At 39.1% G+C, this 14109-nt stretch overlaps 1 protein-coding gene across 16 annotated transcripts in view; it reads left to right on the top strand.

Moving 5' to 3' along the window:
* SOX6 (SRY-box transcription factor 6) overlaps positions 1–14109 on the top strand; it is a 480950-nt gene that overhangs the window by 366177 nt on the left and 100664 nt on the right. For 14 of the 16 annotated variants that reach the window (XM_039344591.1, XM_039344594.1, XM_039344588.1 and 11 more), the window contains one exon: positions 1231–1354. In XM_039344591.1, the coding sequence (XP_039200525.1) occupies positions 1231–1354 (124 nt within the window). The remainder of the gene's footprint in view (positions 1–1230; positions 1355–14109) is intronic. The other 2 variants (XM_039344599.1, XM_039344598.1) reach the window with 1 other exon arrangement.

The raw sequence follows: 14109 nt of genomic DNA, 5'->3' as shown, positions 1-14109 counted from the left end.
AGGAGGATCAACTTCAATTTAACCATATTACAAGTGCTGCTGAAGTGGAGAAGCAGGCTTACCTCAGCTAAAATAAAAGAAATGGCTGCTCAAAGCTACTTTCTGTCATGCCCCATTGCTATGGCAGTAATTGCACAAAGACTTTTTTTATTATAAGTTGATTTTCCTGAGAAATGGATTCTGAAAAATACTGTAAAGTGTTTATATTTTTCTTGACCTTTATTAACCTACATCTTAGGGCTTTTCCCCAGAGAAGAGTTGTTGGTAAATTAACTCTCTTAGAAGTGTACACACAGTAGCCTTTCTGGTCTTCATCAGAGAGTGGGAGAGGAACATGGATATGACAAGAAAATCTGACAGTATTTAAACAGTGTCATAGGTCAGCATATGGATTTTTTACCAGGGTTATTTTATTTTTGGGAATTAAAAAAAATGCTTGAAGTTCATTTTGACTTTTTAATGGAGTTTGTTGCCATTCACTTGGAACAAGGCAAGGTATAAACCTTTTTCTGGTTATAAAATAATTTTTATACTTCCTATTTTAATCCATAAGGATCCTTTTGGGTTGAGGTTACTGATAATTTTAATTAAAATCATTATATTATTTCTGAATAGGATTTCCCACTTTTCCCATTACTCCCCCTCCTCTCCCCCCAAATACACACACTTAAAAAAATACTTCAAGTTCTTTTATGATAAACAATGAATTAAGGATTTCAGAAACTAAAGCTGAACTTTGGAAACGAATATTGCATCTAATTTTGCTAGCTCATTGTCAAATGTCTGGTCTAACAAACCCAAAATAAAACTGTTTTTGCAGGGTTTTTTTACTTGAATGTTTAATTGTTGCTTTTCATTTTGTCAATGAAGGTCAAATGAAATTTAAAACAGTGGAACATTTTTGAAAATACTCTGTTATCATCAGATACTGTGCTAGTGATTACATCCATAAAATGGTTTATATGTTACAATGACGTACATATGACAAATAATACTTTTTTTAATTGAAAGGCAAGTGGTTTTAATTTTAAATCATGGATATTTTCAAAAGCAAGGAAGTGAAAGGATGGTGAATATACCACATTGGATCCCATGGGTTCTAATGGCATTTCTCTTGTGAAATTCTGATGACAAAAAGGTTCAGTGCGACTCTGTGAACTATTGTTGATAATGAGAGATTTGTTAAGACCGATTGGCGCAATTTCTGACCAGATATTTTCTTCTGTTTAGCAGGTTCAGGGTCACATGCCTCCTCTCATGATCCCAATTTTTCCACATGACCAGCGGACATTGGCAGCGGCTGCAGCAGCCCAGCAGGGATTCCTTTTCCCCCCAGGAATAACTTATAAACCCGGTAAGTTGTTGAGAATATACAGTTGTTTATATATCTTGGCTTTCCGCAAAAGGATCAGAACATGGCTGTGCATTCCTACATGGGGGGCCACAGAGGCCCACACAACTGTAGGTATGACTAGTCCCATGAGAAGACCCCCCACCTATATTAACAACTGCTGGAATTTTTCACCTTTTGAAAATTTATAATGTTATTTTTATAATTTTTTAAAAAAATAATCTTTAATTTTTTATTTTTAGTCTTAATTTTATTGATTATACACTGTACACTGCCCAGAGACCCTCTCTGAGGGACATGGTGGTATGTATGAATGAATGAATGAATGAATGAATGAATGAATGAATGAATGAACAATTAACCAGTGGAACAACCTGCCTCCAGAAGCTGTGAATGCTCCAACACTGGAAGTTTTTATGAAGAGACGGACAGCGATTTGTCTGAAATGGTATAGGGTTTCCTGCCTGAGCAGGGGTTTGGACTAGATGACCTCCAAGGTCCCTTCCAACTTTATTACTATGATGATGATGATGATGAATGAAAGAAAAAGAAAGAAAGAAAGAAGTTAAAATGATGTAGATGAGAGGATATAAGATATGATTTTATGATTAATTTCCCTTGTGTTGTGTTTATACACACAAAAGGATATCACGGAGGTGGGGAATGTGCAGTTTTACAGAATGTTTTTGCAAGTCCAGATCTTCTTTTAACTAGAGACATGAGATAATTGACTGTGCACAACCATATTTCTTTCATTTCTGTATACCATAGTCTAATTTCTTTTGAATTTATTTAGCCATTTCCATGCCAATTTGCATGTGAAGAGTAACCCGCTTCTTATAGGAAAATTACATATATCTGTCCCTTTTTTCAGCCCTTTCTCATCAGCATGTACACATTTTACTTGTTTGTGCAAGCCTTCTTTATAATTAGAGATAAAAAGTGAAGGCAGGTATGATTTAATTTGTTTATTTCAACTGGGCAGCATTTTATACGATTTTCATCTAAATAACAAAGGTTCAGCAGTTCAGTTGCAATCATCAATTCAAGCTTGTAACAGGTCACGGAACTTCACAGTGAGAAATGCTTAGAGATGATTTAGCAAATGGTATGATTTCTTTCTTTATTCCTTTGAGTTTACCAGGCTCCTGGGGAATTCAATTAGGGATATAATGGTTTGAAGCTACTTTCAGAGTCTCCCTGTAAACAGGCTTTAAATGTTTAAAATCATGTTACTAGAGAAATTCAGAGTTAGAAGATTTAAGTAAATAAAAGTCAACCTTTTCTGCATGTGTATATTCCTTGCAGATCTTAGGCCAGAAATATCATCTTTATTTTTCTTATTAATCTGTCCCCTCTCAATTGAATATTTAAAAAAAAAAATCAATTTTAGCATTTCCTTTAGACATTAAATTATTCCTACTTGTTTCATTCTGCTCTGCTTTGTTGATTTTATAAAAACAGAGAAATAGAAAATGGATTCATATATATGAGAAATGGTAAATGTCTTATTTGGAAGCCTAGTTGGGATTTAATATTATGTTTAGCTGCTTGTCTACTTAGCATTTCGGGATATAGAGTTTATCTTAATCTTCTCCAGCCAATCTATGACATGAATTTTTTTTCTCATGGAGTGGGAGAAGATGTTCTTTTATGTACTAAAATATTGCAAACAGAATAGTGTTGTCAATGGCAAGTATTTCCAGGTTATTGATTTAAAAAATAGACCCCTTCTCTGCTGTCAGGTGGATTTTTTTTTTACATGTTTAATGTGCTACCTTTGATAGCTACTGTATATGTGGTCCAAATGCAAATCTTGAACCTTTTTACATGGTTGTTACAGTATGCTAACTGCAGTTTTATATGGTCTTGTTCCCAAAAAAATGACTTACGATTTCACATTATTTGGAGCACCTATTTCATAATAAAACTGACAACTGCATAGATTTGACACAGATTTACAGCAAAGGAAGGATACTGCTAAAATCCTGCATAAGCCACACAAAAAAAGAAAAATGCTCCCATCTTCTTTGCATTATTGTTGTTTCCAGTGCAACTCCTGTCTTTCACAGAGATTAGTATTGTCTTTGGCCACCAAAAGGTTGCTCATGCTTAGTCTATTTTTAGGGCTCTCATCAGAAACATTCAAGGATTCAAAAGCCCTTGTGGCACAGTGGTTAAAGTGCGGTTTTGCTGGCAAATTCTGCCTACAGCAGTGATGGCAAATGGCATGCGGGCCAAGGGCGGCACTCAAGCCCTCTCTGTGGGCACACCTGCTGCTTCCGCAGCTCGCACAGGTCCATTAGGCCACCGCTGGTGCCCGCAGCGGCTGCCTCACCCAGCACAAAGGAGGTGAAGCAGCTGGCTAGCAAGCTTGAGTAGAGGTGGTAGAGCATGCCCCCATGTGCTCACTGGCCTCTACATGTGGGGGCTGATGGTGTCAGTCAGCAGCCATTCCTGTCTCGCCTTGCCCCGCAGCAATGGCACCCCCACCATACCCCCTGCCTCACCCCGCAGGACGAGCGTCCCGCCCACCACCCCACCCATCAGAGACCCCATGGATCTCCCCCAATCCTGCCCAGCCCCCATAGGCGTCCTCCCCACGATCAACATTAAGATGGCCACATCCACCCCAGCCACATCCACTCAGTCTGCTGTGACCACTACAGCCAGCCCATCTAGTAGGCCACACACACCCCACACCCCTGAGGGCACCATAATGCTGATGCAGCCCTGGCACTTCGCGATAAATAAGTGGGTTTTGGGTTGCGGTTTGGGCACTCGGTCTCTAAAAGGTTCACCATCACTGGCCTACAGCCTGGAGCTCAGTCCTGGTGGTAATGGACCAGATTGTTGTGGGCAATATGCAAGTAAGGCTTACATTGTAAACCATCCAGAGAGTGCTGTAAAACATTATGGGGAAGTACAGTATATAAGCTTAAAATGCTATTGTTGTGCTATTCCCCACACCCTATTACCATAAGTATCATTTTCAATTCTAAGCATTTTCATTTTTTTTGTTTTGTAGACAAGCATTGTTTTTTTTAAATGTAATCAGTACATTTACATGTTTATGGCATGTCGTACTATTAAATTATTAACATTTAAACCAATTGAACTTGTAGTTTTTAAAACTAATATATAGTTCAGGTTTCTAAATATGTCTTTAAAAATTATTCCTGGTAATACAGTACTTACTCAAATATAAAAGAGTGAACTGTCCTTTTTTATCTGATGGGAATTGGATATCCTTCCAGTTTTATAGGATACTTTGAGATAATAAAAATGAAATATCCACTTCTATTCTCTATTATTTTCTAAACTGTTGATATATAATTCAAAAAAGATGAACATCCACACAATATTTTTAAAAAATAGGAAAAGAAATATACTAGGAGAGAACCCTAATGTAGAACTACAAAGTACTATGCCAGTTCAAAAATAGTTTGTGAAAACAAGGCAAAAATGACCATTGATTAATCTAAGAGACAAAATGCAGTTTATAGTAAAAATTTAAATCTGAAAAGCTTTCTGTGACAACTGAAGCTTCATAAGTGAAAACTAATGGAGAAGATTTCTCTAAATACATCAGTAAAATAGCACACTGATATTAGGAAAATATATTTCAGAAATATATAAATCATGGATTTAAAATTTCCAAAGGAAAACTTGGATTTTATAGTATTTATTCAAATATGTTATTGTTTCTAAGAGCAATATATTTTAGTTCAGTTTCATTATCTGAGATATATCACTATTAGATGCCCAGGGCACATTATTATCTTCAAGCACCATTGAAACTATCAAGAGTTTTGTTTTGACAATGTTAGATCACAAAGGCTTGATTTAAATTTAGACCAATTGATAATGTATCTAGAAAGGGTTACAAATCAGTTAATAAAGTCAAAATATTGCAATGTTTTGGATAACTCAGTTTTATCTGTTGTTACCAAGATAAAATTTGCATGTTATATTCCCTATTTACAAAGTACTACTAATCCCAGTACTATGCTTAGTAACTAAATGTTCCAATTACAGATCAAATCAAATTTCCAGATATGCTAAGGCAGTGGTGGCGAACCCTTTAAAGACTAGTGCCCAAACTGCAACCAAAAACCCACTTATATATTGTTGGGTGCTGGGTGGGCGTGGCCTGCTGGGTGGGCATGGCCACGGGGGTCATGGCAGACTGGGTGGGTGTGGCCAGCTCAATGTTGCTCCTGGGGAGGGATGCCTGTGGGGACCAGACAGGGTTGGGGCAAATCCAGGGGGTTTCTGGCAGGTGGGGCAGTGGGCAGGATCATCAGTCTTGTTTAGCTGATGGCTTGGGGGGAAGGAGGCAGCTACACCCCCTCCCAAATGCTGCCGTCTCACAAAAGCAGGATGAAAACTCCAAAAAGCGACAAGGAAAAAAATGTTAAAACAGAAGAATGTCTCGCGATGGTTTTCTTCCTGGGGGCTGGGGGGCATGGGGGAGGCTCCTGAGTCTCACAGCTCTTCTGACAGGGAGAGGAGGAGAGTGGGGAGGGTCTGTGCCGGGATCAGGGCTCCTCGTGCCTTCCGCTGCCTGCCTGTGCTCTTCTCTGCAGATGCTGTGGCTCCACTTGCCTGGCAAGGTGGGGGCATGCTCGTGCTCAGGGATGCACATGAGGCTGCTGCCTTGTTTGCCATGTCAAGGCTGGGCTGGACTGGGCTGGGTGCAGAGCCTCCTTGCCGCTTCTTCCCCCACAGACATCAGGAGCGCCCACCCCACCTATTGCTCGTCCCGGGGCAGCTGCCGCCATCCGGCGCTCTCCAGCCTCCCTTCAGGCTCCCTCAGCCTCTCACCCCCTCCAGGCTGGGGCTGGTCAGATTCCCCTCATGGGCAGCGCTGTGCCTATCCCCAGCCAGCCCTCTTCTTCCATCCTTCTCCTGCGGGCGGACCATGGCTTACCAAGCTGGGCAGCACCCCTCCTCAGATGTGTCCTCAGATGGAGGAGCTGGGTAGCCATGGCTCTTGCTTCCTTCGGCCTCCATCTGTCTGAGGCCTGAGCTCGGTGTGCCTGGCTGGCCAGTGATGGACTGGAGAGCACGGGACCGCTGCAGCTGCCCTGGGATGTGGGGTAGGCGGGGTGGGTGCTTCCGATGTCTGCAGAAGTAGAAACAGCATGGAGGCTCTGTGCCCAGTCTAGCCCAGCTGGCACAGCATGGTAAGCCGCGGTCTGCAGAAGGAGGAGGGTGGAGGAGGAGGGCTGGTTGGGGACAGGCACAGCACTGCCCATGGCGGGAATCTGACCAGCCCCAACCTGGAGGGGAAGAGGCTGAGGGAGCCTGAAGGGAGACAGGCATGGTGCTTGGGGGTAGCTACTCTCCTCCTCCGCCCATGCTCCCGCAGAAGGGCTGGCTGGCTTTGACATCACCTGGGTAGGCCTGGCCACGCATCTTCCCAGCCTTCCTTCCTTCCTTCCTTCTTCCTTCCTTCCTTCCTTCCTTCCTTCCTTCCTTCCTTCCTTCCTTCCTTCCTTCCTCCCTCCCTCCCTCCCTCCCTCCCTTCCTTTGTCTCTCTCTCTTGCCCTTTCTCCAAACTTACGCGTCCTCCTTGCCCCGCTAGTCTTTTGCAAAGCGCAAATGGACACCACGTCCTACTTGTCTTCTCCAAACACACGTCCACCATTGCTTCCAAAGGCCGTCTGCTCATTCACTTGCTCTCTTGCTGCACTCCCGTCAAAACCTGCTTTTATAGGTTCCCTTCTCCCCACCCAGCTGTTGCAGCTGTTCCCGCAAGAGCGCTGCTGGATTTGGTTTCCCTGCCCTCTCCAGTTCCCACTAGTCAGGTGCACATGGAGAGGGGGAGGGGAGCATCCCTGTGGCGCACGTGACAAAAAGGGCTCTGCGTGCCCAGTCTGGCATGCGTGCCATAGGTTTGCCACTACAGTGCTAAAGCAACAACTCCTAATGTTCCCTTGAAGTTTGGAGTTGTAGCCCCAACCAATTTGTAAAATAAAATATTGAAAAAGTTGATTGTTTGGTTGGTCATTGCTTTGTGTCCCAAAATCTGCTATATAATCCTTTATTTAAATTTAGAAGTATTTGGGATCAAATATGTCCACCCCTTCCCCTTATATGAGATATAATCCCAGGCTAGTATATATCAATCCTGTAAGTGAGAACAGATTTTGAAAACTTTGTAACCATATTCCCAGTATGATGCAATATAGTTTTCAACATAGCAATTGCTAATTGAAAAACTTGGCTCATAAATCAATTTGTGTATTCACAGTATATATTGTATTAAAATGTTAAATTATTGTAGAACTTAAATTACTGTTGTGTCTTTTGATCCATGTGCATTTGACAGTTTTTCAATTTTCCTTGTGCATTTGACAATTTTCCAATTTTCACTGATAGAGACGTTTTATTTAAATGAGATGTATAAAGTAGAGCTGCTACAAAGCCAACATTTATCTGAGCAAGGCAAGCTATTGCTTATTGGATAATTTGACTCTTTTATAGCATAGTAAAAGCTGTAAAGTGAACGGTATGACCTCTTTGGTCAATGCTAATCCATAACAGTTTACTCTTAATTTAGTCAAGTATAGGCATCATGTTAAGAGTATAAAATATGAGAGCAGATCTAATTGTAAGTGACTGGTATGCTAGAGGATCCCTGAGTCAAATATCAGTCAGTACAGTAATCCTAAGTGGACTTAAAAAGAAAGAGGCAGGCTATATGATCCATGTGACTTTACTACCAACTTAGCTATGATATATGTCATGCCATGCCATGATAGGATAATTGTAATAGAATATAATAAATACCTCACAACAAGATAATAACTTATGGTCAGACTGATCTGCTTAGTTATTTATAAATAAATTGATTATGTGCTATCAATGACCCTTAGCAATCACTTAAGTCAATTTTCTTCATGGCAATCTGTCCTCAACCTGGTTCTTTAGTTCTTCTAACGGGGTGTCCATAACCCCTGTAGCTGAGTCTATGCACCTTACTCTTCTCTTTCCTTCCCCTTTCCTAGCATTCAGAAGAGAGCTAAGTGTTCACATAACAAATATGGTAACACATATGTCAAAAATAAGATAATAAGGAGCCGAGGTGGCGCACCAGTTAGAGTGCAGTACTGCAGGTCACTTTAGCTGACTGTGTTCAGCAGGTCAGCAGTTCAAATCTCACTGGCTCAAGGTTGACTCAGCCTTCCATCCTTCCGAGGTAGGTAAAATGAGGACCCAGATTGTTGGGGGCAATGTAAATATATATATACATTGCTTACTGGTGTACACCGCTTAGAGAGTGCTTGCACTTAAAGCGGTATATAAGTCTCATAAATAAATAAATAAATAAATAAATTTGAGAGTGATAATTTGTGCCTTGAGTCAGAACTCTGAATTGATTTGTTTGATGATTCATTTTTGTTTTCTTGGCTGTTCATGGAGTTTTCTCCAACATCAAATTTGAAAATATGCTTTCTATCCATCTTCTTCAAAGTCCGATTTTCAGTTCCATAAGGTATCACTGGGAATACCGTTGCCTACACTTGTCAATGCTGTGACAATGGATGTTCCCACTCTGACAACTAAGGGAAATTGCAACCATTCTTACTCTGTTTTCAGCATGCTTTTTCTGCTGTTTAGGAATCAGATGTAGAAGGGGGGATGGGGTGAATGCTTGAGCTCAGCTAGCCACAATAATAATGTAACTCCACATGGGAACTCAAGGACACAAACTGATAACATTTTGGCAGGCTGAGGAGCTGGGGAGGGAGCTCGCCACGCTAATTTGAGAATGTGATTTATGACTGCTTCCAGGAGATGGGAATTGCAAATTGTTATTTTGTATCTGGGGGAAAGGGAATTTAGTTTTGGGTTCAACTATGTAGTGCTGATACTTTGTTTCCTGAATAAAATGTTCTTTAAGGAAGAATTCTTGCCTTGAAGTTCTTTAATTGAATTCATCTATCGGAACCATGACAGCACTGTTTTGATCTTTGTAGATATAGACACATCATGGTATCTGATCTTTTCCAAGGTCTTCACCACTGCTTTACCAATTGCTAATCTTTTGGTATATTTCTTGATTGTTTATTCCTTTATTATTGATGGTTGATCCTAAAAGGCAGAATCTTTTTACTGCAATTCCCAACTAGAACAGTCAAGATTATTTTAGGGGCTATCTAAATCTTTCTATCAGTTTTTCTCATTTGTAATATGGAGACAGTATTATTGATGTATCTTACATAGTTGTCAACTATTTTTTTAAAGACTTCTTTCCAATATGACTTCATTTATAAACTTTAAGCATCTTTGTAAGTCTCAAAAACTCTGGGAGGATGATTTGGAATTTGAATCCAATGGGTATTTGTGACAAAGGATTCCTTTTAAACCTATTTCAATAATTCATCCAGAATTGATTCTGATGATAATCCATACGTAATATTTTACTAAAATTACATTACATAAATTGTAATCTTATTAAACTATATTTATTGAGCTAAAAGCAAATTATTTCATGCTACCATTTCTGATAACAATGTCCAATTAATCTTTTAGCTAGACGTTTTTGTTAGATCCTACAAGTAAATCCTTGATTTACAGCTATTCATTTAGCAATCATTCAAAGTTACAACAACATGGGAAAATGTGAATTACAACCAGCCCTTGCACTATCAACCATCACAATATATCCACGGTCATATGCTCAAAATCTGGCCATATGGCATGTATTTACGATGAATGCTGCATCCTAAGGTCATGTGTGTTGATCATTTGCAACCTTCCCAGCCAGCTTCCCACAAGCAAACTCAATGGAGGAAGCTGCACTTGCTTATTGATCTCACGATTCACTTAACAACTACAAAAGTTACATGATTGCTTAACAACCAGGGCAGAAAAAATAATAAAATTCGGCATGACGTAGTTAATAACTACCTTGCTTAGCAATGGAAATTCTGGTCCTGATTGTGGATGTAAATTGAGGACTACCTATAATAACAAAAAGCTGTCAAAAGGAGTTAAGAGTTCTTTATAGTCTAAAATCACAGTCTGGGTCAGGTTTGTAAACTTGTGTTGCTTTATGCGGGATTTTGGATTTGAACAGACTGAATTTTATATCATGATTGCAAACTACTGTCTTTTCTGAAAATAAGACCTGGTCTTATATTTTGTTTGACTCCAAAAGAGGTACCCGGTCTTATTTTCAGGGAGCGTCTTTTCCACAGTTTCAATTCACGGTGGCGGCACTGACAGCTCCAGCCTGCCAGCTCACTTCTGCAGCCAAAGGAAATGCCTCTATAGCTGGTGTGGGATGCATGGATCAGCTCCACCCCCTCAGTCCCCCACCCCTGCCTTCGCTTTATTTTTAGGTGTGTGCCTCACCCCAAAACTAGGGCTTATTTTTGAGGTAGGGCTTATATTATGCCCACCCCCAAAATCAAGCTAGGGCTTATTTTTGGAGTAGGTCTTGCTTTCAGAGAAAACCGGCACTTATAAGGGCCATAGATTGGCTTTCTTAGCCCACGACTTTCTTTGCAATAAATATAGCTTCATTTCCTTAGAAAATATCTAACTATCAAGATTCAGTTGAGATTCATTATCTTATGAGACAATCTGTAGATCAGTGTTTCTCAACCTTAGCCATTTTAAGATATGTGGATTTCCTTTCAGAATTCCCCAGGCACCCAATGCTGGAGTATTCTGGGAGTTGAAGTTCACACATCTTAAAATCGCTAAGGTTGAGAAACTTTGCTATAGATCAGGGGTATCAAACTGCCGGCCTGCGGGCCGGTTGCATCTTGCAGAGTCTGCACCCAGCCCAGCTCTGGCAATGCAAAAAAAGTCGTGATACGTCATGTGACGCGGCGAGTTTGACACCTATGCTATAGATGATACAGTGACTAAACTATGGAAGTAGGTATCTTCTGAAATGTGTATGTTAATGTTTTGAACTGCATACAGATTTTATATTATTTGAGTCTGTGAAAGAAAAAAAAGAAACACTGCTTGCTTGGAATTCAGATGAAAGGACTGAAAGCATTTGCTGCCTCGTCTTTTTAATAAGTATTGTGTATACTGACAAGTGAAACAGAAGTTGATGCATCATTTTGGATCTTAGAGTTACTAATGGGTATAAAAATAATAAAAGAGCCAATATATAATCATCAGATAAGCTTAGAAGACTAGTTTGCAAAATAAAGAATGAAGGGTGGGAGTTTTTTTTGTTTCCATTCAACCATTCTCCCACTAATCAAAGCTAGCATGTATCTATACATACAATGAACTTGTTCTGACTTGTTTTGTCTGCCTTTATAAAATTAAAGAAGAATAGATACTCACCCAAGCATTCCAAACCTAAAAACAAATTTGAAAAAAAAAATTGCTACAACATGTTGAGCGACGGGTTGTTAAAAAAGCTACTAAGAAACACGGTGATCAATTATTTTTCTCAGGAAAAAAATAATGCCTCTTCTATTTTTTAATTTTCTCCTCTCCTTTGTTGCTAGCCCCTTCCTTGCCTTCCTCCAAAGAACATGTACCTGCTTCAGTTTTACTATTGTCATCAAAACATTCCATTGGTATAAAGTGTCCTGCTTTGTTCTCCAGACAATGCTATTATATAATGTAGTAGAATTATATGAATCATATTAGAATGCTCAGAAAGTTAGCTTAAAAGGTTGGGGAGAGATGGAAGACACACAGAGTAATGAAATTAAGCCGCCATCGGCATAAGGCAAAACTATAGCAGGTGAGCCAACGAACACGATCAGCTATGGCAGAGACCCTAATAACACACACTCCAACTACTTCAAACCTTGGAAGCATGACAGCTGTGAAAAAAAGGAGTGCCAACAGAGAGAAGATATATACACGCACACACACATGCAAGATAGGAAATGCTTTAGTATGTATTAATAAAAATAAAGCAAGTGATATTGAACTTAGAAAAGGACACACACACAGAGTGGAGAGGATTATATAGAAAGGGAATGAATTATTCATTATATTTAAAGAAAGATTGCCTTGGAAATGTTTGGTAATGCACTCCCTGTGTAGATTTAAATGCTTATTGTTTTCACGTTTAGACCAACAGAAATTTAATTCAACATTTTCATGACAGTTTCTTTTTTAAAAATGCTTATTGCCAAAGAAACATTATTTAACTTTTGATGAGGATGTTTTATATTCAGAAAATATTGTTTAGTTTTCAAAGAAGATAAGCAGAATGATCTAACCATAAAAAGACAATGGTTTTATAGCATGAAGAAACAATTTGGTTTAGTTTAGTTTTTTTTTAAAACCTACTGCAGACAAAAATCATAGAAAAGGGGGAATAAGATTAGATTTTATGAATGTTATAAACTCCATAGGACACCAGCACAATGTAGGTTAGGAAAGTCATTGTAGCAATGTGCTCTGTATGCAATCAGAAGCCAATTGTTAGTGGACTGTGTACAAGCACATACTGTGCTCAATGATCTGATGAGGTATTATGTATATGATGCAGAGAGACCTTGTGGATTAGAACCTCACCATTTGTTAAAAAAGTGAAAGCAACTTAACATTTACACTGAGCTTGTCTGAAAAGTGACTGCTCTTTGGATGGTAAGCTGAAGAGAGAGTATTTTCTTTACTGTTTTATTGCTTTGGGGAATTTATGGTATAGTTGAAAATTGAGCTGGGATAGAGAACTTGATGTAAGCGTATGGGGGAATTTGCCATTCCTAAATTGCATTATGTTAAATCTTCTACACCACACCTATGTTATTAATTCTGTGTGTAATGTGAAAAAAGTTTATGCAAAACAAGTATATTATTATAAAACTCTAAAAAATGGAAGAGGAATAGCTTATTAAAATATAGCCTGGAGATAGTTTATAACACTGACTTTAAATGAGAAAGCATTGTCGAGGCATGGTTATTGTGCAATATATCAATCTATTTATTTATATATACACAAACACATTTCATGTTCCATATATATATTATTCATCGAACATATATATATACTCCCCACCCTTCTTTCCACTTCCAGCTTTAGTGAAGTGATGCAGGTTGTAGTTATGTGAAAGTATATTAAGTAATCCTATTCACATAGGCTACAGATTCCTATACTAGACATTACTTATTTTAGGAGCAATTCTATCTTAATACTTTGAAATTACAGCACTATTGAACACTAAAATACTCAGAGATAAATAATCCCTATCTAACATACAAACAGGGAATGGGACAATCAATATATCAGCATTACAGTTGATAACAGAAAGTTTTAAAATATGGAACAACAGAGGATATTAATATGAACAAATCTGGCAGTCCAGGTCTAGCATCTACATTAATAGGGTTCAGAGTTTCACTGGCCTGCAGCTATATTCTTTAATTGATGGGAGGGCAGGATAGGTAATCCCCTCTTGGCTTGGCCCCAAACAATATCGTTTTGTCTAGAGGACAGAGAGGCAAAAGCAGCAATTTGGCCTGCTGAAAAATGATGTTTTGTGTATTGAGAGTGACCTGCTTCTTCCACTTTCTAAGATAAGAGGGTTTAGCTTGTGGAAGTATAGTAACTGATAGGAAATCAGAGGGAAGAAGTGAAGAAAATTAACATGGTAGGCCTATTCGAAAGAAATTTTGCTCACATCATGTGAGTTCTAAAATTTTAACCAAATCCATAATAGTGAGGATTCTAGAAAATGAAACCTGTTCCCTGTGACTTGATTTTCTATGTGATCACTCCCAGTTTATATGGGAGAAATGGAGATCTTTATCCT

Source organism: Crotalus tigris, unplaced genomic scaffold (genome assembly GCF_016545835.1).
Source record: "Crotalus tigris isolate CLP2741 ecotype Arizona unplaced genomic scaffold, ASM1654583v1 scf7180000017933.3771270, whole genome shotgun sequence".
NCBI lineage: Eukaryota > Metazoa > Chordata > Lepidosauria > Squamata > Viperidae > Crotalus > Crotalus tigris.
This window is presented reverse-complemented; position numbering and strand designations above follow the sequence as displayed.